The sequence below is a fragment of the Chrysemys picta genome, chromosome 13, assembly GCF_011386835.1.
Source record: "Chrysemys picta bellii isolate R12L10 chromosome 13, ASM1138683v2, whole genome shotgun sequence".
NCBI classification, from domain to species: Eukaryota; Metazoa; Chordata; order Testudines; family Emydidae; genus Chrysemys; species Chrysemys picta.
The window spans coordinates 40,353,789-40,381,634 of record NC_088803.1 but is presented as its reverse complement, the minus strand read 5'-3'; the positions used below and the strand labels follow the sequence as shown (position 1 = coordinate 40,381,634).

Sequence of the window (27,846 nt, the reverse complement as noted above, 5' to 3'; positions counted from 1 at the left end):
CCTTTCACCATAACGACCAGCTACAAAGGGAATCCTTCAGTAAGGGCTGCTTTTCAGCCATGAGGTGCCCTTGTTTTTGCTGGAGTAAACCCAGAGCTGCCACACACACCAAAAAAAAGGTGTTTTCATTTCAACTGCCTCTATAGGTTTCAGCAGTAAATGTGTTAACAGGAGCGTAGCTGTAACCTGTGACAGTCCACAGCAGTGGCCAAAATAAATGCTCATTATTAAAATTCTGGAATCCTCTCCATTAATTTACACAGTGGTCCTCTGGGATGTTAGGGCTAAGCAGCAAATCGGGTGAGAGGCTTGCAGACTCTAATTACAGCCTGCTTGTGCTGTCTGCACTCTGGAAATCCATTACTGCGTGTAAGATAGAAGAGACAAGGGGCTCACTTTGGAGAAACTGAGCTGTTCAGTACTAAAAGGAAATTATTCAGCATTTTCTTCCTGTAGAGTAACAACAAAAAAAGTATTCGAGAGGGTGTTAAAGATGACAATAAATAAGAAAATGTTGGCACCTAGCCCCAGATTTTCATAACCTATGCATATCTGCAGTCCCAGTTTGCACTGAAATGGTTGTGTAGGCATTTGTGTTTGATTGCACGTGCAAGAAACTGAGTATCTAACTGGGCATTTTTGCATTCCAGTGCTGTGATTGTCCAGAGTATCCTGGTGACAGAGTGGGCAGTTCTGAAAAATCTGTGCCTCCAGATTTTAGACAAAGGGGTAGATTGTGCCTTTAGGCACAGCTCCGGGCAGTGCATAAACTATACAACTTCAGGAGTAGTCCCAAAGGAGGGCCTGTGACTCAGAGACATGTTGAGTCATAATTCCTCCCCTGACGCTGCCTTGTTGGGGGAGAGAGGAGGGAGAGTGATTTACTGCTCACTTGTAACAGTAGTAAACTGCTACATAGTCCTTGCATTGGCTCAGCTACTCTGTCCAGCGAGTGGGGTGGATGGAGCCCAGTCTCCAGCCATTTGAACACTCTCTCCACTGCAGGGAGGGAGTAAGTGGGTGAGTGGCCCCACTTATGCCTGTGCACCCAGATCCAGCAAGTCCTTAGAATGGATGTAAGGGGGATTCTTTCTCCCTCTTTGAGAGGCTGTTTGAGTCAGGGCCTCGCCTGGGTAATAATTCAGTAGTAGTAGTAATAGTAGTAGTACTAGTAGTAGCAGTTAGATTACACCAACTCCAGTAATTCCATCTGGGCTACAAATCCCCCTGCACTTTCAACTGGATTGAGTATTCTTCACTTTCTGCTCTCCAGTGTGTAGTGATGCTGCTACACACTGTTAAACAGCAGCCATATTCCACCCAGAGGTGGGTGCATTTCAGAAGTGGGTGCCCCTTATCTACCTCATAGGGGTGCTGACTTAATTACTTGTTGTTGGATAAGTGCTTTGAGATCATTGGATGAAAGGCACTATAGAAGAGCCACATACTAGGCCAAATTCATCCTGATGGCAGCCGGTGGAGTTACACTGGGATGAATATGGCATGTGGTTGTTATTATTACTTAGGGTATTACTTCAAGCTGGAAGGTGTAAAGTCCAGCAGGAGGAGACATACCTACTTTAGATCTTATCCATCTCGTGCACCAAAAATAGAAGGGTACCAGCAGCAACGTAAATAGTGGGAGGGGCTAGCTGTCCTGAGTACACACCTAGCATCTTGGATGGGCACATACTCAGGGCAGTGCATACCACTCTGGCTATGCTCAAGCACAAGTATGTCTCCTGGAGTTGGAATTAGCCTCTGCTTATGGGAGGAAACGGATTAGACATCCAAGTGCAACTGTCACGCCAGTTCTCATTAGCCACGTGGCGTGGAATACAAAGAGAAAACGAAGAGCATAAGCGGTGCAAAGTGCATTAAATAAAACACAAAAATCCTCACAATCCTCTTCCATTTTCCTTCATTCTTTGCTTCCATTTGGACCAGAAGCAGAAGAGAGAGGCTGCTCTTGCAGAATTTCCAGGCATCAGGAAAAATAAGAAGTCTTATGAGAAGCAGGTTTCAGAGTAGCAGCCGTGTTAGTCTGTATCCACAAAAAGAACAGGAGCACTTGTGGCACCTTAGAGACTAACAAATTTATTAGAGCATAAGCAAAAATTTGTTAGTCTCTAAGGTGCCACAAGTACTCCTGTTCTTTTTATGAGAAGCAGTTTTCATTAGATTTCTACCCCAGTTCTGTAGACCCAAAGTGTATGTATAAGCTTCTGGGAAACCTTCCAACAGAATCTCACCTTTGGAGATTCTCCCTCCCCCCACAGCACAAACACTCAGCTAGTGGCTGAAGTTCTGGGTGCTGGCTCAGTGATTTGGATGCACAATTCCCATAATTCATATTAATCAAATTCTCAGAGAGCTATTAGGAGTTTTTACACTCCATCAAAATTTTTAAAGCAAATCACCTGACTAAAAACCCAATGCAATATACGAAAATGTTAGCAGCAGGGCTCAAAGTCTTTTAAAAAAAAAAGCAGCTTCCATATTTTTTGGGGGGTCAATGAAAAAATATTCCTGGCTAGATTGAGCCCCTAATTTGTGCACTAGTACTAAAAATGCATGTGCAAAACCCCTGCATTGACCATTTGGACATGCAATAGCTTGCCTGGCATGTGTACACATGGTAATTGGGCGCACAATTGGATACCTATAGTTTTTTAATCCTACTAATTTAATTCTACTAATATAAAAACTTTTTTTATTGTCACATGCTCTAAATATGCTTTAGTGCATTCAAGTAAATGCCCTACAGCATGTGTAGAGTATATATTACAGTAAATGGATCTCTAAGATAAATTGCTCTTAGTAGGTAGGTTTTATTTTCCTGTGTGGCCCATTAAGAGGTGGCTCAGAAGCATGCAAGCAGTACAACTAATAAAGATATTAAGGTGGGTAGATTTATGTAGGCATCGTACACAACGTATGGTCCAATCATGAAGGTTCCAAGAAGACATTTATTTCTGTTTCTGCAAAATTTAATTTCAGTCCAACAGTTTACATTTCACACACAAAACTTGGGATGCCATTTTATCAATGTGCAGTAGTACGCGGAGTTTTACAGTAGCAGACAGTGAGCTAAATTGGTGTTAATGGACACCCACGTACTGTTGTGAGAAATGTCCCAGGCTGATGCAGGTACAGTACATAGAATGCAGTGGCAGAGCAGTGTATATATAATCTGTTTTAGACGGAGATGTAAAAAATATGTGTAACACAATCAAAGTCACATTGCACCTCATAGAGACTAAATATGCAATGACCCCAAAGCCCTCAGCAGTCTCAAAAGTAACTGCCAGGCACTTCACAGGACATAGTTTTACTATATTTCTTTGAACAGCCCTTAAATGAAAAATTATTCAGGGTATATGACTTACCTAATATTGTTAGCCTTGGGTTGCTAAGAGACTTTGGACTATGCTACTGATAATGCTAGAAAGCAACAGAAAGAGAGAAAGCAGATTGAATTACTGTGGGCCAAATTCTGCTCTCAGTTATATCCGGGTAATTCCATGTAACTCACTGGAAGTGCACGAGTGTAATAGGCAGCAGAAAGAAGTTCTGTGTTTCAGTGGCCATCTTTATGGAGGTGGTGGATGTATTGCTAATTAGAGCATATACAGTAAATCCTCAATCCATTATAGTTGGATAACCCAGACAGTGAATGTCTATGGGCGTTGCTAGAAGTTTGGAGTAAAGCCATACTGAAGGTGCATATCTAGCTATAGGTCATTTTTATTACTAGCTAAAGTAGATGGGTTGATAGATAGCTATCATGTAAATTTAGGCTTCATGTTGTACATATCAGAAACCCCTATGAAACAGGAAGAGGACACAAATAGCACAAAGAAATCAGACACCTTGTAACTGTCTTCCCAACTATGGTTCTTAAAAAGCTTGGGTAGAATAAAATAAAACAAATAGATGAGTCGTCTTCTAATAATAATAACAATGTTCCCCCTTTCCCTTCACCTTGGGTAATATCTTTTTTCCTGTTTAAAAAAAATGCAGTAACAATTTGTCCCTATAAACTACTCCTAGAGAAAGGTGGGGCTTTGCTTTTCAGAGGTGCTGAGCACTCACGCCACCAGGTGATTTCAGTGAGAGCGTTGGGTGCTCGGTGTCTCTGAAAATCAAAGCCCCGCGTGTCTCAATTTGGGCACTTAAAACCAGTGACACACAAATTTAGGTGAAAAATTAGGACTTATATTTCAATAAATAATAGCTTTTTACTAGAAACTAATCCTCCAGTCAGTAACATGCATGTTACTAAGGAAGATGAATATTTGCATGGGCTTATGGTTAAAACAAACAATGAAGATTCAACCGGGTTCTGCTGAGCCGCTGACTCACAGTATGACTCTGGTCAAATCAGTATGACTCCTTGTACCCTCAGTCAATCCTGCTGGCTGAAGTCAGAGCCTGGCTGAAAAGCAGACGTTTCATCTGTATTGAACATTCCTAATACACCTCTACCTCGATATAACGCTGTCCTCGGGATCCAAAAAATCTTACTGTGTTATAGGTGAAACCGCGTTATATCGAACGTGCTTTGATCCACCGGAGTGCGCAGCCCCGGCCCCCCGGAGCACTGCTTTACTGCATTATATCCGCATTCATGTTATATCGGGTAGCGTTATATCAGGGTAGAGGTGTATTTACATATAAAGCATCAGCTGGGCCTCAATTCAGCAAAGCACTTAACCATGTGCTTAACTTTAAGCATGTGCATAAATCTTTTTCTGTTCAGGAAAGTACTCAAGTACATGCTTACATTTAAATCCCATTGACTTCAGTTGGAACTAAGCATGTGCTTAAGTGCTCTGCTAAATTAGGGTAGGTCTACACTTACCTCCGGGTCCAGCGGTAAGCAATCAATCTTCTGGGATCGATCCCGGAAGTGCTCGCCGTCGACGCCGGTACTCCAGCTCGGCGAGAGGAGTACGCGGCATTGACGGGGGAGCCTGCCTGACGCATCTGGACCCGCGGTAAGTTCGAACTAAGGTACTTCGAATTCAGCTACGTTATTAACGTAGCTGAATTTGCGTACCTTAGTTCGAAATGGGGGGTTAGTGTGGACCAGGCCTTAGAGCCTTAATGACTGATTCGACTTTATTTAAGTTAGGTTTCTGATAATATTTTCCAACAAGTTAATAGTGTAATATTACTTTTAGATGGTCAGCAGATCTGGGAGATGGAGGCAACAGTGGATAAAGATAAGAGCCAACCTGTAAGTATGCAACATAATGTATGTCCTTTACTCCTTGCTTTTCAGCTATATGCTGAGAACATCTTCTGCAAGGTGCTGGTCCCCTCCAACTTCCGTTGACTTCAGTGGGAGTCCAGGCTGCTCAGAGCTTTGCAGGCTGGGACCCTTTGTTTGCGTTGCTTTATTTACATTTAGGGCCTGATTCAGCAAGGTGCTGAGCAGCCTTGACTCCTATGGCGGTCAGTGGAAAACTTACAGTATACCATCAGCGTCATCTAGGTTCCAGCCCTTATAGTGCAATGGGCCTTATCTGCTCCTAAGGAAGTGAATGGCGCTGTTGCTATGGAAGTTGGATCAGTGGGATCAGATTGTAAAAAAGTAATAACTACATATATAGAATAATTACATTTCATGTTTATCAAGTGCATAAGAGTAGTTAAAGCACTGAAGCATTAATCAGTATTGTGTGTGTTCTATCTTTAGCTGAGACTTCTCTTTTCAACATCGGGACACTAGCAACAGAAGCCATAGAGGATGTGACATTTAAAAACCAGTTTCCTGATATCAGAAATCTTCCAGTCCTAACCCACCTGTCCCTTCTTTCCCCACAACCTCCTTTTCAGACGGGAACAAGAAAATTCCTTTTCCTTCCTCCAAGATTATGTACTCCATGAGGTAGTTGCCTGAGAGCCTGTTGATCATTGAACTTCAGTTTCTAATACGATATTGCCGCCTTTCATTGTTTCAGAGCATGCTTTTTGTAGAGATACCAGAGTATCGGAACAAGTACATCCGTACACCTGTGAAGGTGAATTTCTATGTCATCAATGGGAAAAGAAAAAGAAGTCAGCCACAGCATTTTACCTATCACCCAGGTAATTCTTTATGCAGAGGGCACATTGGGCTACAATTTCTCACAAGGCAGGCTGTGTAGTCTGATACCTCATTCTCTTGTCATTAACTAAGCATCTGAATTTTTCTAATTTAATGCGGAGTCACTGCCAGATCACCAGTTGCTATTGGTTTAAAGGTTGCATGTAATTTTGGAGGAGGAATTTTTTTATATATACATGTATGTATGTAAGGGGGCTTTACATCAGCTGTCCAGGCAATGGGCTGATCTTGCCCCATTTAAGACAATAGTAGTTTGCAAATGATTTCAGTGAGAACAGGATCAGATGGTTATGTGCTCTGACCCTGTGAAAACAATGACTATTGCCTTACCTAGCTGACGTGTACCACAGTAAATTAACATCAGACCTGGGGAAAGGAGTATTAGAGTATGGAAGGAGAGGAGTGGGATATATTCTTTACTGGAGGGCCAGTTTAAATATGAAAGAAAAGTTTGGATGCTTCTCAAACTCTTTCCTTTGGGAATTGGTGAGCAAGAAGTGAAACAGCACTTCCTAGTTTTGGCTTCCCAGCACTTCCTAGTTTTGGCTGATTTTTCTCAGTGGAAACCAGAAAGCACAAACTAACCTGACTAGATTTTTCAAGCTTTGAAATGATATCTCAGTGCTGCTAATTTCTAAGGATGGGGAAACATCCAGATCAGTTCTTACTTGGTACAAAGCATTTCACCCATCCCTAGTGGAAAATGCTTCACTGCTCTATATGATTCATAGTTAGAGAGAGGATACCATTAAGGCTTTTGATGGCCACTAAATTGTTGCACTGTGAAATTACATTTGTAAATAAGCTGTTATTTCAAAGAGAGCCTCAAAATGTAAACTTTTAAAAAAGCTATAAGATTCCATTAGAAATTTATCTGTCTACAGGTTTCAGAGTGGTAGCCGTGTTAGTCTGTATCAGTAAAAACAATGCGGAGTCCTTGTGGCACCTTAGAGACTAACAAATTTATTTGGGCATACGCTTTCGTGGGCGATAACCCACTTCATCAGATGTATGGAGTGAAAAATACAGTTAGCAGGTGCAAATATACAATATATAATAGCATATAAAATAATTTCCCCTCTGTTGATACTCACACCTTCTTGTCAACTGTTGGGAATGGGCCACATCTACTCTAATTGAATTGGCCTCATTAGCACTGACCCCCCCCCCCCACTTGGTAAGGCAACGCCCATCTTTTCATGTGCTGTATTTTTAATACCTGCTTACTGTATTTTCCACTCCATGCATCTGATGAAGTGGGTTATAGCCCATGAAAACTTATGCCCAAATACATTTGTTAGTCTCTAAGGTGCCACAAGGACTCCTCGTTGTTTTTATCTGGATACATAAATATTGTCCACTCTGCCTGGTATGTATCTCCGCACTAAGATTCAGGGCATTAAGATGTAGGGATGGTTACAAGAAGTAAAAATTGCATTATCTGCCTGCAAAAGACCCTTCTTTTCCCACCACATCAAGATTCAGTTGACTTTTACAAATGGGAGTTTATTCTCCTTTTATTGATGATGTCGTCCATTGTTACTGGGGAAGACTCATGCAAAAAGATTGGATCTCGAAGACAGCTCTAATAATGGTCAAGCCTACACTGTTCCTTTGGATCTCTAATTAATCTCTTGGACTGAAAAACAGGGCTGCAAATCTTGCAATATCAGCACGTCTCATAAACAGTCTATTAATTCCTTTTTCCACTGGGGCCAGAAGTGCTATGAGGAATGCCTCTCTCCTGGTTTCTTCGTAGTTTTGCTTTGGGTTCCACCTAGAACTAGAAATTGCAGAACCGAGCCAAAAATGAATTAAAATGACAGCAATAAAAATAATGAGCTAATCTGGATTTTTGAACCTTGAGAAATGTGAGGTTTAAGTTTTGGGTAAAGTTTTTGTCCATCCTAATGCTAAGTGCTTTCACGAGAGATTCTCCCATGTATGCACTCAAGCAATTTACTACCTTTAGTGCCCTTGTGGAGGGTGCACTCACTCACACACACTCTCACAATGATTTAGGTCTCTTCTTAGTGCCAGGGAAAAACAATCTTTGTTTCTCAGTTGCTTGTTAAAAATAATGTCCTTTGCATGCTTTATTCTAGTACCATCAATCAAAACAGAGCCCATTGATGACTATGATCCAGCTTTAATCTGCAATACAGTACACAGTGGTCTGGGAACAGTAACACAGCCTTACTATTCACAGCACACAATGGTCACTGAATCCCCTTCCTGTCTCGTGGCCACTATGGCTTCCTGCCAGCAGTTGCGTTCAAGCCTGTCTTCTACTGATTCTCGATATCATCAGCAGAACCCAGCAGCTGTAATATACCAAAGAAGCAAAAGTCTCAGTCCTAGCCAACTAGGCTACCAGCAGTCCAGTTTGATGGCCACACAGGTTTCCATTTCAGATGCACACAGGTCAGTGCTGGTGCATGCTGGTTCCCCAGGCCAAACCTCAGCTGTGCTCCACCACTCTCCAGCCAGTCCACAACCTTCTCCCGTGATTCATTATTCTCCAACCAATCAGCAGCTGAGGTGTGGAAGTCATCAAGAATTCCAGCATATCATGTGCTGCGAAAATTTTACCTCTAATGTAGCAAGACCCAGCCAGCCTCAGGTCAGTCAAGCACAAAGGATAAGTCCAAGTTCATATCCTACTGTGATTCAGCAGCAGACAGCCACCAGCCAGAGAGCAGCAAAAAATGGACCGCCCGTTAGTGATCAGAAAGAAGCGTTACCAGCCGGAGTCACTATTAAACAGGAACAGAACCTGGACCAAGCCTATCTGGATGATGGTAAGCAGCACTCTTTTTTTATTCTATCTAATTCCATCTGGGCCTCTGTACAAAAATAATGTGGCCTCCTTCTTGACAGGGTGAGAACCCATCCCTTGTAAAGTTTTATATTTTCTTAATGTAAGAGCCTTTCATCAGCTGCATTTTTGGTAGATAGCAACACACTTTGGCAACTCAAAAAAACGACGCATTTCCACAGTCTATAGAAAACCTCTGTCTTTATGTCACGGGGTGAGCTGTTAAGGTTTTAATCTGTTTCTAATTTTTTTTCCCACTTGCCAACTGTTAGTTGAAAATGGAGAAACCGACACAAAGTGTTTTTTTTTCCAAAAGTATTTATATCAATGCAAATTCCACAATGTAAAACCCCATTTTTAAAAAGCCTAATTGAACAGTCCATGAAGACACATAATGAATAGGGTAGTGCTGCAGGCAAAACGATTGCAGATGTTCTAGATGAACAGTAGTACATTGATTAGTAAAACAATGTCATTTCTTTGTTGTGAGCCCAGTAGATTTAGCTGTTAGGACTGAATAAAAGTAAGAATAAAGCTGTGTTTGACTATATCCTGCTTATCCTTAGGTAGATAAGAGTTATTGGCAAACTGGTTGATTGGTTGTTTTGTTAAACATTAGTACTATTTCATAGCAGGCAAAAAATACAAAGCTAAGGCTTGAGGGCTAGATTCTGTTCCCATTAGAGTTAGTAGCAAAACCCATGTTTACTTCCGTGGGAGCAGAAGCCCTTGATTAGAATGTTGCATATAAATGGAGTGGGCTAGATTGTGCAATTGTGTATGTAAAATGCGCCCATAATTTTCATGTACTGTTACTGCGACTGCACTCACAATCCAAGTATTGCTGGTGCAAAATGCTAATTTTGGTCCCATGCGTGTGCATGTGCAATTCTGACAATCGACATATAAATTAGGCAAACAATACTTAGGGATTTTGCCTGCACAGTTATACAGTTATAGATTTTGAAATTCTAGTCCTGTCAGTTTTCCTTTGGGAACCCGGAGGTACGGAGTATTTGAAGACACCTTTATCTGATATGATCATCATGGCTGCGGGCAGAACAGGTTCCTATTCCCCACCCCTCACAGACACACTTTTTTTCTTTCTTAATGTAGTCCGTATTTTAAATGTTTGAGCGTCTTCATTCAGCCCTGGCAGTTGATGTAATCTTGGCACCATCACAGCAATCATTCTGGGGCAGTTCTTACAAATATAAAATGATCCTTGTCTGCAGAGAGAATTTTGCTAGTATTTTTTGGACATGAAATAAAATAAAATAAACAAAAGCCAGGGACTGCTCAGGGAAAGGAGCATTAGAGCAGCGCGAGGTAATTTTTCTCTGTAATAAAAGTGGCCACTGTGTCTTAACATTCTTTTAATATTAGGGCATCAGAGATTCTTCCTCCTTTCTGTAAATATTGGACACAAAAAAAAAATATCTCATGGTTGCAATACAAATGAAAAAATAAGGAAATTCAAAGTTAAGGCTGATGAACTTTGGGCCTGTTGCAGGCCCACTGAAAGTTAAAAGAAAGACTTCAATGGGCTTTGGATCACGTCTGTAATGCCCAACTATATCATGAGTGCGTCAGAATGGTGCATACTGTACCTCAAAGCATGTGTACAAACAGGGCTGGCTCCAGGCAAGAAAGCACGTACCTGGGGCAGCACATTGTAAGGGGCAGCATTCTGGCCAATTTTGGGGTGGGCAGCCCAGCCCTGCAGGGGTATGAACTAGCGATCCCCGCCACTCTCCGCCGCCTGTACCAGCCTCTGCCTCCTGCGCCACTCAGAGCCCGGCCTGGCCAAGCCACCTTTAAAGGAGCGGCTGAGCCAGCACCTCCTGCAGCCCCTGGGGGCTCTGCCTGCCCGGCCGGGAGAGGCACCCCAAGGCTGGAGGGCTGCCCACGGGTGGAGGGAGCGGGCGGGTGCCGCCCTTCACCCCCCTGCAAGCCGCCTTGACTGCCCTCCACGTGCTCCCTGCTTCGGCAGTCCGGCTGCTGGTTTGTTTTTTTTGCTTCATCAGTTCAGACGCCTTTTTTTTTTTGCCTGAGGCGGTAAAAAAGCTAGAGCCGGCCCTGGTTACAAAATAGGGGGGCTAGTGAAAGACTGGCAGTGAGTTAGGAATGAAATTCCAGGCTTCTGTTTGAACATCTTTGTCATCAGGTTGGCTGCTGGTCTGTATACTAACGTTCCACTGAACTCTATGGGATATTAGCACCTACATTCACAATAGGTGCCTTCCTCTCGGAAAAGCATGAAAAAATTGCTTGCCACCTGAGCATATAAAGTTAGTTGTTTGTGGGAGCTGTGTCTGAGGCAGGACTACAGAACTGAACCCTTTTCTGTGGAGAGGTTTTGCAAGTAACACAACAAGGTAAAAGAGCTGCTTTAGTCTGACATTTGGACACATTTTATTTACCGGTTTAAATCATAATAGCTCACTGGAGCCCTTAAAGTCCTTAGCATAAATTGTATTCTTATTCGGAGGCTTCTTTCAGCTATTTTTTAGGCTAGAGGCCATACCCATTCATGGAATGGAAATATTAAGTAGGCACAAATTATCATGATATTGCACATTGTAGGTCAAAACCAGAGGTCAGCTCTCAATCATCTGAATTTTCAGAATACTCACATTAATTATAGGGTATTATGTCCAAGCTGGACTATGGGGAACTATTCACACTAGTATTTCCCTTCCCTACATGTTTACTTTATTAAGAAGGAGCCCTTGGGGTAGTTATGCTTTACTTTGCAAAACACATGATTCCAAAATGTTCAGGTCTTGAAAACCACTTTGCTTTTCCATGGGGAAAAGTGATTCAGAATATAACAAAAACCACATTTTGCGAACTAGAAAATTTATTTTTGCACTTTATAGTATTAAAAGAAACCCAAATCAATATGATTATGGCAGTTTTACAAGTCCCTTTGGCTGAATCGATCTCCTGAGATTATAAATGGTGATTAATCTTGCTGTAACACTTATTGGGTAGATGCTTAGATGACCATTCCCATGGCTAGTTCCACCTTGTATTTAGCTGTGACACTCTAGGTGCCTTTCTCAGACCTGAAGAAGAGCTTTGTGTAGCTCCAAAGCCTGTCTCTTTCATCAAGAGAAGTTGTCCAATAAAAGACATTACCTCACCCACCTTGTCTCTCCCATTCCCATGGTTAGGTTTAACCGGCTGGATGCTGACTGCTTCTGCATAGCTACTACTAAGACAGTGGTTATTTTGGTGTCTCTTGCTTCACTTCTCTCTTTTTCCCCTTCCCCTATCTTTCTCCTTCTAGTCCTTCATCCTGTTCTTCTCTCTCTAGATTTCAGCTGACAGGCCAGTATTGGTGGGGGGTTTGGTTTGGTTTGGGGTGTTTTTGTATTATAGTTGCATCCTTCCCTCTCCTCTCTGTCTCCAAGTCCCTTGCTCTTGTGGTTATTGCAAAGTCTTGCAATTTGGGGAACTAAGACTCTATTCTCAGCTCTGACATGAAGTTCCTGTGTGACCCTGGGCAAATCCTGCTCCATCAGTTCCTCATCTGTTCAATGGGAGATAACCACTACTGCCACACAGGGCTATAGTGTTCGTTAATGTTTGAACAATCTTGGAAGCAACCAGAGAAATACAGGGTACAACTATTATTATATTATTTCCCTTTATTTCTTCTTGCCCTCTTGTGTTTCTGCTGCTAGGTCTGCTATGTTGTCTCCCTGTAGTAATTCTCCTCCCATCTCTGCAGCTAAAAACTAACTTTTCTTCTTTTTGAGATCATGACTCTTTCTTTGCCCAGTGCACTCTCGGCTCCAAGGACCCCTGACGCTGGCACACACTATTAGAGTAATCCACGTAGCCCCTCCTTTTCCTCCTACTTTTAAAATATGTTCCACCTCCAAACAATATTGCCACTTGCTGTGTCCAAAGGCTACACATACTCATCAGTGATGCCTTCCTATGATAGTTCCACGTGTGTGTGTGCCACCTTACAACAAGAGGTCAGCTGGCTTGTGTAACCCACATACCTTCTGGGTGAGGTGTTTTCTCCCATCTAGTGGCACCAAGACTCTTAAAGAGTTAAATGAATCTGCTCTAAGCCTTAGCTAACAGCCAGTTGGTTTTTAGCTCATGCACTAAGCTGCAGAGGTCCCAGGTTTGATTAGGGTGACCAGACGTCCCGATTTTATCGGGATTGTCCCGATATTTACTTGTTTGTCTCGTGTCCCGACCAATGTTTGGTCAGGACACTGGACAACGAAGCAATTTTTGCCCTCCGCTCCGGCTCGCGCCCCCTCCCCCCGCCCTGACTCCGCCCCCTCCTTCCCCCATTGGATAGCTCCCCAAATCCCCACCCGGCCCCCGCCTCTTCCCCACGCATGCCGCTTGCGCGCCGATCAGCTGTATGGTGGCGGCACAAGCGCTGGAGGGAGGCCAGACACCAGTGTGTGTGGCACGGCTGCCATGAAGATTAAGAAGGTGGTGCGGTGCAGCAGCTGCACCTGGAGGCCCCAGAGGAGGGATGTGTGGCGGGGGGATGGAGGGAGGAGGGTCGGGCAGTTGCTCCGAGTCCATGCCTCTCTCTTGGCGCGGTGGCTGTGACGGGTCCGGGGTGCGGGCGCTGTAACCCAAAACCTCCCGCCCGTGAGTGTAGCGGAGGCGGCGGGGGAAGAAGGAAGCGGCTTAGCTCGGCAGTCCCACACACACCAAGCGGGGAGCGCTCCGGTTTGTTCACTGGAGCTTATGGCAGCTACAGGGTGGGAAAGGGGGAGTCCGTGCCTCCTTTGCGGGGCTCTCCCGTCCCCGGGTTCTCGCTGCTCCCTGCTCCTGCGGCCTTCCCGGCCCCACCCCCCGGGACTTTGTCTCCAGCACCAGCCTTTGTGTGCGGAGGAGGGACAAGCCCGTGCCAGGAGGAAGGCTGGCTTTTAGGGCAGAGGAGCAGCCGAGCGCTGCATCTCTGATTGCAGAGCCGGGGGGGCCCAGCCAGCTGCTGCAGAGGGTTGCGGCGGGGTGGGGGGCACGTTCTGGCGGCTTTTTTTTTGTTCCGCCCCCCGGCGTCCCGATATTTCATCTTTGGCATCTGGTCACCCTAGGTTCGATCCCGCCTGCTGGCGACCGGGGTATGGCGGTATTACACTTGCACTAACTACCTTCCCAAACCACCGCTGCTCATTTCCAGCTTCCTTAGTCTCACAGGCAAGGGCTGGCAGAACCACCAAACTTCTTGTCCTTCCATAATATTATTTAAAGGGAGCATAGAACAAAGCTATCCAGCAGTTTAGGTTATGTTTGGAAATGTAAAACAGATGCAGATTAACTTGAGTTGGATGTTGTCTGAATTAAGTCTGTCCAGCTCTTCAGGGAGATTTTATCCAGGGTTCTGATTTGGACCTGTTTCAACGATTTCCCCCATGCTACCCTGTGTTAGAAGCACAAGATACATCTTAGATTGGATTCCACCTGGAGGAAAGAGAAGCTGGGGAGGACAAAGAATGACCTAGCACAGGACAATTGAAAAGGATGCTGCCATCATGGAGACAACTTACAGTGGAATCAAACATCTTGCTCTGGATAGACAGCAGTGGGCAAAGTGGATTGCCCCATGTGCCACTAGGCACAGAAGTCTCTAAGTCTAGGGTACAAAAAGGAAGGCACAGTTGCTAGGGAACTAGCCTACAAAGATTCAAGTCCCTGCAGTGTCACAGAGCTCCTGCATGGCCTTGGGCAAGTCATTTAGCCTCCGTGTGCTTCAATTTCCCATCTGTAAAATGGAATAATTACAATACCCTGCTGGGGGGGTACTAATATCAATACATTGATGACTGTGAGACACTCAGAAATACAGAAATAACGGCCACAAAACTACCTTAGACAGACTCAGTGGGAGTAAATAAAGGTGATAGAATCTGGCCCTAAATAAGTAAATAAATACATAGCAGCTCTCCAAAGTGGTATTGATTTTCCATCCTGAGAATACGTAAGTTACATGTTTTTTTACTTCACAAAGAAAATATGTTTGTCATTCAGATGGCAACTATCTAACCACATCTCAAAACCCCAAAATAGCCTCTCTGCTGCAATATATCTGAACTATTTTCAGTGAGTCAGTAATCAGAAGAGCGAAGGGAAGGAAGGCGGTAGGCACAACTGCTGCAGATCAGTGGAGCCCTTTTATAGCAAAGTTATTTCACAGAAAAACTGCACTTGAAGCGGATGTTTCAGTAGAACTGAAATTGCAACCTGCACCTTGAGATGCATATAAATGACCCAGGACTTTCACTCACCTTCACTAAGACCAGGATATGACTCTCTGTGGGTTCTGCCACACACCACAGTAATTGTTGACCAAATGAGATTTTTATTCTGATTATTGACACTTCAGGATGATTCTACTTATCTTTGTACAGCATGACACAAAAGTGTCACCAGATGCTTAGCAAATGATTCTGTTGCATGCTTCCGGCCACTCTGAGAAAGTTACCAGGCCTTACAGGACTAGTCCAGGAGTTGAAGTGTGCATCTCTTGTTTTCTGGCTTACTAATAATGAACCAGGTTGTACCATTAGCCACAGACCTCCACTGGGCGCCCAATGCAAAGCAACCCTGCCTAGGGAGATGCTATGGGAGGGAGTGTATCTCAAGAAAACACAGTGCTTCCTGGAGCACCTGAATAGTGCAGCTGCCGTATCATCCATTAGGTGGGACTGCAGGTGCTGTGCTACCCATTGGATGGGAGTGCAACCGTGGTGCCAGCCCATACTGTGGCTGCATCCGACCCCAGACATTTTGTACATTCAAAGCATAGGGACTCACTGGTGGCTGGCTCCTGTATGGAGGGGCAAATGGGGAGGCGTCTTGTACTTCTCCAATGCAGGCGTGGGCCTGCTGTACTCCTGTGCAAGGCCCTGGGTGTGTTTCAGGGGAAGAGGCAGGCCATCTGTGTATTTAGGGAAGGAGAGGACTAGATATATATGGGAGGAAAGACGAGGCAGGACCTGCAGTTATTTGCAGGGCATAGGGCTGCTCTAATCTATTCCAGCTGAAGCAGTCTTCATTGGACCTTTCTTGTGGGCCAGGATTATCACAGCACATTGAGCTCCAGCTCTGCCCTCTCCAGCCCCCTCTGCTGCAGGTAAAGGAGCAGGTGGCCTAAAGCCAACGATGTCAGCTTTATGACAGCTGGGGATTCCCCCACACAAGGGGAACCTTAGCTGCATGATTAAGGCAGCTTAAAGTCCCCTTCACGCTACTGGAGTAGCACAGAAAACTTACCCAGGGCCAAGGATCTAGCTCTTTGACTGGATTCAGTGTAGCTCTCTCTCTGAGTTCATTCTGTTTCTTTCAACTTCAGGCTGCACAGAACATGGTCTCCTATGCTTAAGTTACAGTTTGGTTTTAGCTCTCTCTTTTCCCACCTCTGAGTGTTGGACAAAATCATGAAGGAGCCTACAGACGAGGGAGAAAAATGGCTTTTTCTCTTTCTATTTTCTCGCATTATAGAAGGTAGTTAATTTGTATGTTGCAGGGCTGCGGTATGATTAGAGAAAACATTTGCATCAAAAAAGCCACTTTCTGTTTATAATTAGAACTACTTTTCATAGAAGGTGCGGTCCTAGATTCAGTAGAGTAGAGCCTGTACATTCTCCAAGCAATTTCACCCGGATTAAAGCAAAGCTATGCATTAGCCAATCGGATGCTGGCCCTATAGTTCTTATTACTCAGCATTATCTACTTGGTCTCAGTTGAGGTCACTATTCTATGTTTTGGTTCCAGAGCCTCCATATATTTTATTAATTATTATTATTACTTATTTGTATTGTGGTAGTGCCTACGAGCCTCAGCCACAGACCTGGGCCTCATTGTGCTAGTCGCTGTACAAATGCAGAGCAGAAAGATGGTCCCTGCCTCCAAGAGCTTAATATCTATTATGAAGAAGTGGAAAGAACATAACAATGGGAGGCAGGACTCCTGCATTCTATTCTCAGCTCTGCCAGGGACATGAACAAGTCACCTAACCACTCTGGGCTTTGGTGTACCCTTATGTAAAAATATATCCTAATAGTTAACCTACCTCACAGGAGGTGTTGTGAGGCTAAGTTGATGCATGTTAATAAAATGCACAAGAATCCTTGGCTAAGTGCCACGTATTAGTATTGTCCTGGTTGGCTCACATCTGATTTTTCACAGGCCTCTTGAAACAAAATGACCAAAAAAGCCCAAGCATTTTTTCACATGTGTACGAACCCCAGAAACTCCAGTTCTAAAAATTTTTTGGTTCTTAAGGCAGTATTTCAATTAAAAATAGTAAATATTTTGATTGAATTCAAAGAATCTTTGCATAAGCAGCTTAACATCCTCTCTGCATATGTAAAACTGAAGATGTTTCCCTAGCAGCATTCCTGAGTATCTATCCAAAAAAACAAAGCAAAACAAACCAAAACAACCAACAAAAAACACGCCATACATCCAAAATCAGCTGTGGAGGAAGGAAAAAAATGAACGGAGTGATTAAAAGCATAGTTCCACTGGCATCTCTTTGTTCTTGAGTTCAGGAATCTTTAACTGGTGCAGCACAATGCCCACAGGCAAGTTTCTGACAAAGCATTTCCTGTTCAGAAGAACATGCAAAGTCCATTAAGAGAGCAAGCGGACTGCGGAGAACTGATAGTCACGTAGGGGTATATATACGCTCCCTGTGTTTGTGGGTAGGGCCTCTCAGGCAACTGGTGCACCAAGACAAGAAACATTCCCATCTACTTGCTGATGGAAGACAAGCTTGTTTGGAGACTAAACCAGATGATGATTATCAGCACTGAGGAGTCCGTTTCCAGATGGCATCAAACAACTTTCGATTGTAATTTTGAAATCCTGGGAAACAATAACTTGAAAAAGGAATGTGTTCATGCAGTTGGGAACTGAAAGCTTCTAAACCACAATAAAGTCCATTCCCAGACTTGTTGTCCACTTATTTCACACTCATTGCATTCCATAGACAGTCTGAATCACAGGCAGCAGCCAGCTCCTATAAAGAAGACCATAGGAACATCATTAGATGTCCATCTGCTGGAAGACACTTGCCAAAAAAGGCCATAGCTTTACTTTTATTTGCTCAATTCACATAGAACCTCCACTTTCAAATTAAAGGGATAACAACAATAACCACAGTACTTTTCACTTCTGGGACACCTTTCACTCTAGGGAGAGATACACTAATGCAGTGTTTCTCAAACTGGGGCCCCCGCTTGTGCAGGGAAAGCCCCTGGCAGGCCGGGCCGGTTTGTTTACCTGCCCCGTCCGCAGGTCCGGCTGATCGCGGCTCCCACTGGCCGTGGTTCGCCGCTGCAGGCCAATGGGAGCTGCTAGAAGTGGCAGCCAGTACGTCCCTCGGCCCGCGCCGCTTCCAGCAGCTCCCATTGGCCTGGAGCAGCGAACCACGGCCAGTGGGAGCCGAGATCGTCTGGACCTGCGGACGGGGCAGGTAAACAAACCGTCCTGGCCTGCCAGGGGCTTTCCCTACACAAACGGTGGCCCCAGTTTGAGAAACACTTCACTAATGAATTACACCTAACACTACGAGCTAGGGAGGCAGGTGAGTTTTATTGTCTGCATGATACAAATTGGTAAACTGAGACACACAGCAGTTAAGTGACTTGCCTGAGCTCATACAGAAAGTCACTGGCAAAAGTGAAAATACAAAAGGAGTGCTAATTCCCCATTCTCTGTGCTATCCACTAGACTGTACCACATGTCAGCATGTAAAGCATGTAAACATAATGTTAAAATAAATCAAAAGTTTTCCTCCTCCCTAATAGCTCATTATATGCAGAGGGGTACTAGGTTGCTTGTGCAAAGATTATTTTAATTAAATCAAAATTGTTACTATTTTTAACTGAAATATTTCCCCAAAGGCCAAATGTATTAAATGCATGATAAAAAACTGCATGCATGACCATGCCTGCAGTTACTATAAGTGCACATGCAAAGCAGGTAAATGTATGAACAAATTGCTGCTTGGGTGACATACATCACTTTGCACTGCACCCAGAAAGTGCCCTCTGCACTAGGCCCACATAGTGCGCCCTTCACCATGTAAGCCCTTAACAAGGGGCTGTGAGGCTTGGCCTACACTTTTAAACGTTTTACCACATAGTTATGTTGATTGGGGGGGGGGGTTGTTGCTGACATTGCTATTAAGCACTAGATGCAGTTATATTGGTATAAAAGTGCTTGTAGCTGCATAGCTTATGTCCGTTCAGGGAACGCAGATAAGCTATGTTGGTATAAGCACTTTTATACTGATATCATTGCATCGACACTAGGAGGTCTCTGCTGGTTTAACTATACCAACAGAGCTAAATTGCCAACACCGTTAAGTATAAACGAAGCCTAAGTGATGCACAGGGATAATTTCTCCCTAGATGCCTCACTAGCTATTTGTGCACACATCTCTGATTGTCACGTTGGCAATAATCACAAACTTTGTGCATGTTTCTTACCTCTGGACCAAAATCTCTGGCTTTTTAAAACATTGATCCTAATGGCCATGTACTTCTGACATGGCTAATGCAATCCACTGGCTGTAATTGTGTGGAGGATTTGTCCTCTTCCTTATGACCCCAGTACATGAGGCTTTCATATATGTAACTGTTCTGCTAGTACATCCAGCTCTCACTCTCTTGAAATCAGTGCCTTGCATTTTAGTGTTAATGTAACCAAATAATCAGTTAGTATCCAGGGCCTTATTCATAGCTCAACTGTATTGCCAGCTCTTGCAATTTTATCGTGAGTTTTGCAATATTTCATGTTTTTCCAGGCCCCAGTGCCTGGAGTCAGACTATCAGCTTTTATTTGGTTTTTTTGTTTGTTTGTTTGTTTGTTTGTTTGTTTGTTTGTTTGTTTTAAGTAAGTTTCAAGCCTTTGTAGTTGTGGAAAAAAACTTGGAAACATAAACCGCTAAGGTTCAGAAACCAAGAGGGAAATAAAAACAACTCCGACTGTATTACTTTTTAAATTGCATGATTTGTAGCCAATCTCATAATTATTTGGGGCATGATTGTTAATTCTGAAAGCGTTGGAAAGATGGGCCTTTTCTCTAATGCAAATGAAGCCTTATGGATGAGACATTTAAAATATAGTTTTTTTCCACCTGATCATCATAATTTGTTTCACATAAAAACTTTTTTTTACTGACCACTGTGCTTTAAAAAAAAAAAAAACTGGTGATGAATCATCTGAATTTTCCATCCATTTGTAAGTCAGTTTTCTTAAGAAAGCTCTCAAGGGTGAGAGCCCTTTTTCTGCCCATAGCAGAAGCTGCTATGAGCTTACTCTCACAGATCGTTTTATAGGACCGCTTACTCACCAGTTCCAAGACACTTTTATGCTCTAATTTCGATGCTGTATGTTTACTAGAGAAACTTTAAAACCAGACTGGACAAGTATACTAGAAGAAACACTGTAGGGAAAATTTTGCATTGATGATCCGAAAGGTCTTTTACATCCCTGGCTTCAGTGATTTGAAAAAGCAAGCAGCACATCTTGGGCCAACCCAGCAGCAATCAGAGATGGGGGAGAAAATGACTGAAAATGACTGAACATCCTTACCCTGCTGATTTACATCGCAATAATTTGTAGCAGGCTGCTGAATTTCATACTCCTTTTTTCTCATTTTATAATATATTATTTTTAAGGTTAACAAAGAAGAAATAAGAATCAACAGTCCAAACCCCAATTTTGCAAGTGTTGAAATCTGGATAAATCCAGATTCAAATTTCACAGATGGAACCTATCTCTAGAAGGGGTCGCAACCAACCCCCTCCCCCAATACATCTTTGGGGGCATTCAAAATCAAAAACAAATTCTGGTGTGTGTGCCCACCTTTAATACACATACTACAGTCTCTCTGGTACATAAGAACGACCATACTGGTCCATCTAGCCCAGTATCATGTCTTCGGACAGTGGCCAATGCCAGGTGCCCCAGAGGGAATGAACAGAACAGGCAAGCATCAAGTGATCCATTCCTTGTCACCCTGTCCCACGTTCTGGCAAACAGGGACACCATCCCTGCCCATTCTGGCTAATGGTTCATTTCTGATCCCTGTTATAGTCTTAGTCATATTAAGTCTGTGGTCTCTGTGCTGTGTCTTCCAGCGGTCAGATAGAAATAACTTTGTTATCCCTAGCCTTGGGCTGGGTTTTAACCAGTGGTCTACGTTAGTCGTACAAGGGACATATCCTCAGCTGGTATAAATCAGCCTAGCTCCACTGAACTCTGTCCTAGGAATTTCACTAGCAATGCAGTGCTATGCTAATGTGCACCAAGTATCTGACCGAATAGTCTCCATCTCACAGGAGGAATCCTCTAAGCCAACCAGGCCCGGAAGCTATGGCCCAGTACGGACTTTTAATTTTGAAACTCTATTCCAGTCTGAAAGCATGGGCCAAATTCTGTCTTCAGCTACATACACACAATTCCTATGGGGCAAAATCCTGGCCAAATTGAAGTTGATGAACGTTTTGTCATTGACTTCAACAGATCCAGGATTTCACCCATGCATGTTAAAGAGTACTCTATGTTTGCTGCTGAGGGCAGAATTTGCCCTTATATGTAATATACTAGCAGACTGCCTCAAAGTAAAATGCAAAAATTTGTAGTTTGCAGTCTCCACCAACCCTTGTGCACATTTGCCTTTGTGCACACTTGTATATGCACTTTGAAGCACAGACAACAGTATACACACGTGATTTTCACATGCCAATTCTACTAGAGCACATTAGCAGCTATTAGTGGATCAAAGTGCACACAATTTGCATGAATGAAAAATTGTGCATGCACCAGGGAAGACTGGGTTGAGGCCCTACTGAAAAATCCAAATTAATCGAAAGTTAATTGTACATCTGTGACAACCTAAACCTATTTATAATGCTTATCTTTGGACTAGTCCTGAATAAGCATGAAGACCCACAAACTTTGCATTTAATATGCACAAATCAATTTGGACCAGAAAAAGAAAAGCAATGAAATGGGGGGGGGGAGGAGATTATAATCTTGTAATCATTCCCTTTGATCATCGCTACCAGAGTAATCTAGTCAAAGATTCCCAAAGTGTAGTTAGGTTTGGGTTTTTCTTCTTCTTTTTTTTTAATGATAAAATGACTTCATCATCCATGAATGAATTGAATCGAATGTAGGACAAATAGTGAGACATATGAATAACTCTTATGACATTTGCAATGTCTCGATCTGTGCTGGTTTATTTAGGTGGTTTCTAAGCTTCTTTTGAAAGAGTGAGCATGACTAACTGAAGGGGAGACACTCCAGAAGGATGCGCCAGGAGCCAGTGGTAGAAGAGTTATGGCATTCAAAACCTCCCTGGGTTAAATATCTAGTCATCATGAGCAATAATCACCCTGGTTATTTCACAAGAACTCCACTTTCCTGGGCAGCCTTTACCAGACTCACTAGCCACAGTGGTACAGGCCCACTGGAAAGGAAACTGTCTGGTGCCCCAAATGTCTCATTTTAAATAGCTCCAAATAATGTCTAGAGCTAGTTCTGAGCATTTGTAGCCATTTGGATCCCTCTGTTTGGCGCTGATTGAAAGGGAAGTCCTATAGGAAGGCACGAGACTGACAAGTCTGTTTATTTGGATACATTAAAAAGCTCCAAAATGAGCCAAATTTTCAAATATGGATGACCTAAGTAACATCCTCAACATTTGCCTTTGCACCCACTCTGCCCATAGATGTTGTATGAACACCTTCATTTCCAGGTAGCCTTCGGCAGCACACAGCTGTCGTTTATAATAACAGGGGTTGCCACACAAAAAAGCAAGTGTTACTAAAAGGCACCCATAGTTGAAAATTTGGTTCAGTATTTGTGTCAGTAAATAATTATTAGACTAGAACATGTTCCCTTGTGACATTGGAGAATATCTCCAGGCAGGTCTCTTGAAATGAAATAGTTATAGAAATAATGTTTTGCATTAGCCCTATCCATTCCAGGTAGAGGTGAGACTGCAAAGTAGGGGGTGAGAAAATTGGCTTAGCTAAAATAAGAAGTGACCTGATTCCTCATTCAGATACAGGCCAAATCAGAAAATAACATGTAAAAGGAGGGTTTTTTTTGTTTTTTAAGTTTTGTTCAGTTCCCCCCTACCCCCCCCCCCCCCCCCAGTGCATCTACACTTTCTGGGGGTGGATGTGCCATGTTATCACCAGAGAACCTGTCTTGTGATATTACCATCCTGACCAGCAGGCATATCTGACCAACTGTCACACAAGACTGCTTGGTCTTATGAAATGCCCAGCTCAGTGCTGGATATGCTAGAGGTCTCTCCCCATGGAAAAACTCAAAAGCTTAATTACTTATTTTGTTAAAGGAAACTTCCTATAGTGTTTGGGATGTTGTTTTGTTTGTTTGTCTGTTGTTGTTTTTTTAAATCACCCTATCAGATTTAATATTTATACTCTTTTATCCCTATTAAATTCTACAGCACTTTTCAATAAGGTCTGGATAGTTCAAATATATATTCAGACTTCTCTGAACTAGAATTAGATGCTAGCCATATAGTTGAGATCAAGACCTAGAGTTTCCCAAAACTCTGGGGCCCAAGCCCTCAAAGTTATTTAGCCTCCTAACTTACATGGATTTCAGCAGAAGTTAGGAGCCTAAATACCTTTGAGGGTCTGGGCCGGTGGTTCCAATCAAATGGTTTGGTTTGAATCAGTTCTTTCAGTTTCCCCATTTTGTCTGACACTTAAGAAAACATCTTGGCTATTTAAAACCTTTGAGGAACATGACTCTCTTAGCTAAAATGCTCAAGGAGTGTTTCCCCTGTGTGTTACATTCCACTAAACTTCTTATCCTCATGTGCATTCAGAGAAAGTACCCCAGCTCAGCGGTGCAAATAATCAAGTCTTTAATCGCAACTAGGCCATAATATTTACTAGCATTTCAACAATATTGTGGTGAGCAGAGCAAGACGTTCATTTCCTTTATATACACAATGAGAGATGCATGCAGTAGAAGGCTGTTTATTACAGGAAACGTATGTTGCCGCACACAGACACATTGCACACAGGCTGGCTTGGTTTAATTGGGATGATCTGAGGCCAAGGAGTTGGAGTTCTCAACCAAGGAAAGCATCTCCCCTCAGCCCTTACAGCAGAGTTAACTCGTCTTTCCTCTGTATTTAGGCTAAAAGATTGCAAGAGGTTTTTAAAAAGCTGAATTCTAGTTTGCTGAAAGGCAGATGCACCAGTTATCTGGGGAGTCCCTGTCTGTGGCACCTAGACAAAAATGCCTTGGCAGGCCAATAAGCCAGGAAATTAATTTTCTTGTCTTCAGAACACAGTGCGCTCCATAGTGCCTGGATAGATTGAATTTGTTATGATAGCAAAACAAATTCTATGGAAACCATTGTGAAACCTTGGAGGGACGCTGCCCAGGAGGCTTGGGGAAAGCCGTTTTTGTTTGTTGTGCTTGGCGTCACTTTGCTCTGGACGAATATGCTTTAATTTTGTCGGGGGACCCAAGAGAGCATTCCTCTTTTTCCATACCAAAGAGCCTGCCAAGCTGGCATTAATGTCCTCCTCTTTCCAGCTGCTCCTTTCCAAACACACTGCCTCCTAAAGATAGTCTTTACAGTGGCCGGGGCTGGTGGAAAACATGAAGCCTGCATGGATTAGCAAAGGAATTCATTTGGGCTGACAAACTGGGTTTCCCTCTATAAACAACAGTAGTGTTTTCATCTTCTGTACTGCATAGCAAACTTCACATCCCCTTTCTCCTCCTCCCCCTATATGCCTGCCCAGAGTTCAGCTGTGGTAAAAGGCACACTGCAAGGTTCTACTTCTGGGGGATGGAAAACAACATGAAATCAATGAGGCATTTTTAACCATCCTGTTCTCAGAGGGTTGGGTAAATAGAGGACAGGGCTTTTTAGTTATTTTTTATTCCGGATAAAAGGGAAATAAAATACCTCCTTTTATCACTAGTTTAGGGACCTTATAAGCATCCTGCACCATATACTTCTATAATTACCTTTTCCCCCTCACAGATGTCCTGTAAAGCATCATAAGCTAAACGCAGGGCTAACAGGATTTATGTTCAGCCAGGATGTTCTGCTTCTCTCCTTTGTATAACATATAGCAATAGCTAGAGATCACCTCAAGAGGGGTTTTGTGTAACCACTTTACCTTGTATTTTTCTATATGTGGGGTAGCTAGATCTCTATTGTCTCTTTTACTCACTACCAACACGTGATTATACATTGCAGCAACCCAAGAGCATAGGGTGAAAACGAGTCCCTGACAATGAAATATCCCTGTTTCCAGGTACTTGGTATTGGTTTTACAAAATAGGTGCTGGTTTTTGTAAACCAGCGATCTGACCCAGCGCAAGTGACAGCAGACTGGCTAAACAGCTATGCACCTTAAAGATCTCCAACCAGACTTGTCATATGTTCTCATCCTGTCTTCCACGCAAAGCTAGTGAGCCCACCACAGAATGAGTTCCCCACTTCCAATTGCCACAGCCCTTCTGTGAATACTTCCCTGACACCCCACCTAAAATCATCCCCTGCCCTGCTGCACCCTGCCACAGCTGGCGCTCTGATCAATTAATATAACTTTCTCAATATATGTATATCTCCAAGGGCTGTTCCGCTGCTGTTCAGCATTGGTTGTATGTAGAAGTGCCAATGAGGTGATCAAATCCCTTACAGTCATTCTCTGTATTAACACTGCAATTCAATATAAAGGATCAATTGTGTGGTACTTAAGTGTGCAAAGCAGGTGTGCAAATGCACTTACAATTGTATGTGTAAAAATCAGGGTATATGAGTTCAGCTACTAGATGGGGGAAATCACAGAAGGAATGAAGTCCTTGTCTAGTTTTAGGTTCCTATACCTACCTACTGGACAATGTGGAAAATCCCACCATATTTTCTATGGCCTGTGACGTCATTACTCCTTTACCTCTGGAAGCATAAAGCTATGCCATGGTGCTTTGCCATTTCGTTAATACTTCATAGTTGTATTATGACAGTACCCACATTATGCTGCCCTTTATAACTGTCCCTGCCCTTAAACAAAAGTTTGGGCTGGAGTTGACAGTGGTTGTGGTTGGAAGTGTGTCCTCCACAATATTTTACAAACTGGGCAGTGAGCACATCCTACCTAGAACTGTTTCACCTATCAATGTTTTTATTTTACCCTGAAAATGATGGTTACAAACAAGGTGGCATCCCCTGTGCTGGTCAGGATCCCCTTTCTCATAGAATCTGGAGACAGAAAAGACCTTCTACACATCATCCAGTCCATCCTCTAGACTCTCATGTATGATTTTTTCCTTCAATACATTGTCTAGTGTTTTGTCCAGTCTTGTTTTGAAGTCAGTTTTTGAAGGGAAAGAAGCAATGCAGACTAAGAGAGTCTTAACAGAATAATGTAGCAAGGCAGGACACAAGATTTCACAGGCTGTTGCTTTAAGTAGGGCCATTGGCTGCCTAGGATTTTGCAGCTGGAAGAGGAAAACAAAGCCCAGCAGATTTCCAAAATATCAACAGCTGGATGCAAATGACATTTCAAAATTAAAAAGAAAAAAACTCTCTCATGTTACTCCTTGACCTGCTTCTGATGCTGCCCCCACACAGGGGCACCCCCAGATCGTGTTGGACACTGGGAGCACTAGATAAACAACCTGGAGATTGTTATAGTTAACATTTATGGGTGTGGAAATGTATCCACCTAAAAAAGTTTGCACTGTAACTTTTGACATGAAAATAGACGTTCGGGGGCGGGAAGGGATGGGAGTTGATGTCTCCAAAACCTGGTGCTGACAGCATGTGGAGCCTTCAATAGGCAGGTCAGCAATTCAGAGGCAGACCAGGGGCAGCAGTGACCAGCAGTCATTACCAGATGATGACCTTATATCCTTTAAAAAGTGGTGATTTACATCAAAAATAAACACTGAACTATTATTGTTTATTACAGTAGTGCCTATGGACCAACCGAGAATGGCCCCCCGTTGTGCTGTACTAACACGGAATAGGAGACAGCTCTTGTCCCAAAGAATCTAACTAAAGCTAACTGGCAGCCATCAGCTCCCTTGCTGAGAGGCTGATCCTTGAATTGGCCATGGAGACTGACCTACTCTCTCACTCCTGAAGCCAGGAGACTCGCAGTGCAATAGGGGGAAACAGGGCCGCCCAGAGGATTCAGGGGGCCTGGGGCAAAGTGCCGATTGGAGGAGACTTGGAGTGGGGGCTGTGTGCTCAGCGGAGGAGGCAGAGTGGAGGTGATCTGGGGCAGGGAGCGGTTCCCCTGTGTGCCCCCCCATTACTGCGGGCGGCCGTCCCCGCGCCCCAGCTCACCTCCACTCCACCTCCTCACCTGAGTGAGCTTTTAGGTACCCCCAACCACTAGGCGCCCTAGGCGGCCGCTTAGTTGGCCTAAATGGTTGCACCGGCCCTGACCTTTCCCCAGCAAAGAATCCCCTTCATTTTTATTCCTTGTAAATTAGCATTTTTGTCCCTCCTGAATCTTTTCTCTCCATGACTGGACACCTTCCTGTTTTCTTGCTGCCTGCCCTAATAAGCGATCACATGACCAGGCAGGTAATTCCATCCCAGAGGCTTGTTACTTCTGGCTGCAAATAGATGCCAGGAAAGCATGCTATACTGTAGAATACCATTCAAGCCTGCATCCAGCTGCTGACAAATGCCTAAGTGTGTGGTGCATTACACAGCCAAGTCACCTGCAATCACAGAAATCATAGGAGCATGGTAGTTAGAATTTACAGCTGTTCTTTTGATTGATTTTGGAGTTCTTCCCCAGACAGCTGGCTTCGTGTCCTTCCCCTCTGCATTTAGCACTGGGCTATGCACACCGGTAGTAGTCACCTATCAGACCAGTTT

The 27,846-nt window shown here is 43.5% G+C and overlaps 1 protein-coding gene across 7 annotated transcripts in view; it reads left to right on the top strand.

The window, feature by feature from the left end:
- NFATC2 (nuclear factor of activated T cells 2) overlaps window positions 1-27,846 on the top strand; it is a 134,942-nt gene that overhangs the window by 80,639 nt on the left and 26,457 nt on the right. For all 7 annotated transcript variants that reach the window (XM_065566006.1, XM_065566005.1, XM_065566004.1 and 4 more), the window contains exons 7-9: window positions 5,187-5,242; window positions 5,970-6,096; window positions 8,221-8,916. In XM_065566006.1, coding sequence (XP_065422078.1) covers window positions 5,187-5,242; window positions 5,970-6,096; window positions 8,221-8,916 — 879 coding nt within the window. The remainder of the gene's footprint in view (window positions 1-5,186; window positions 5,243-5,969; window positions 6,097-8,220; window positions 8,917-27,846) is intronic.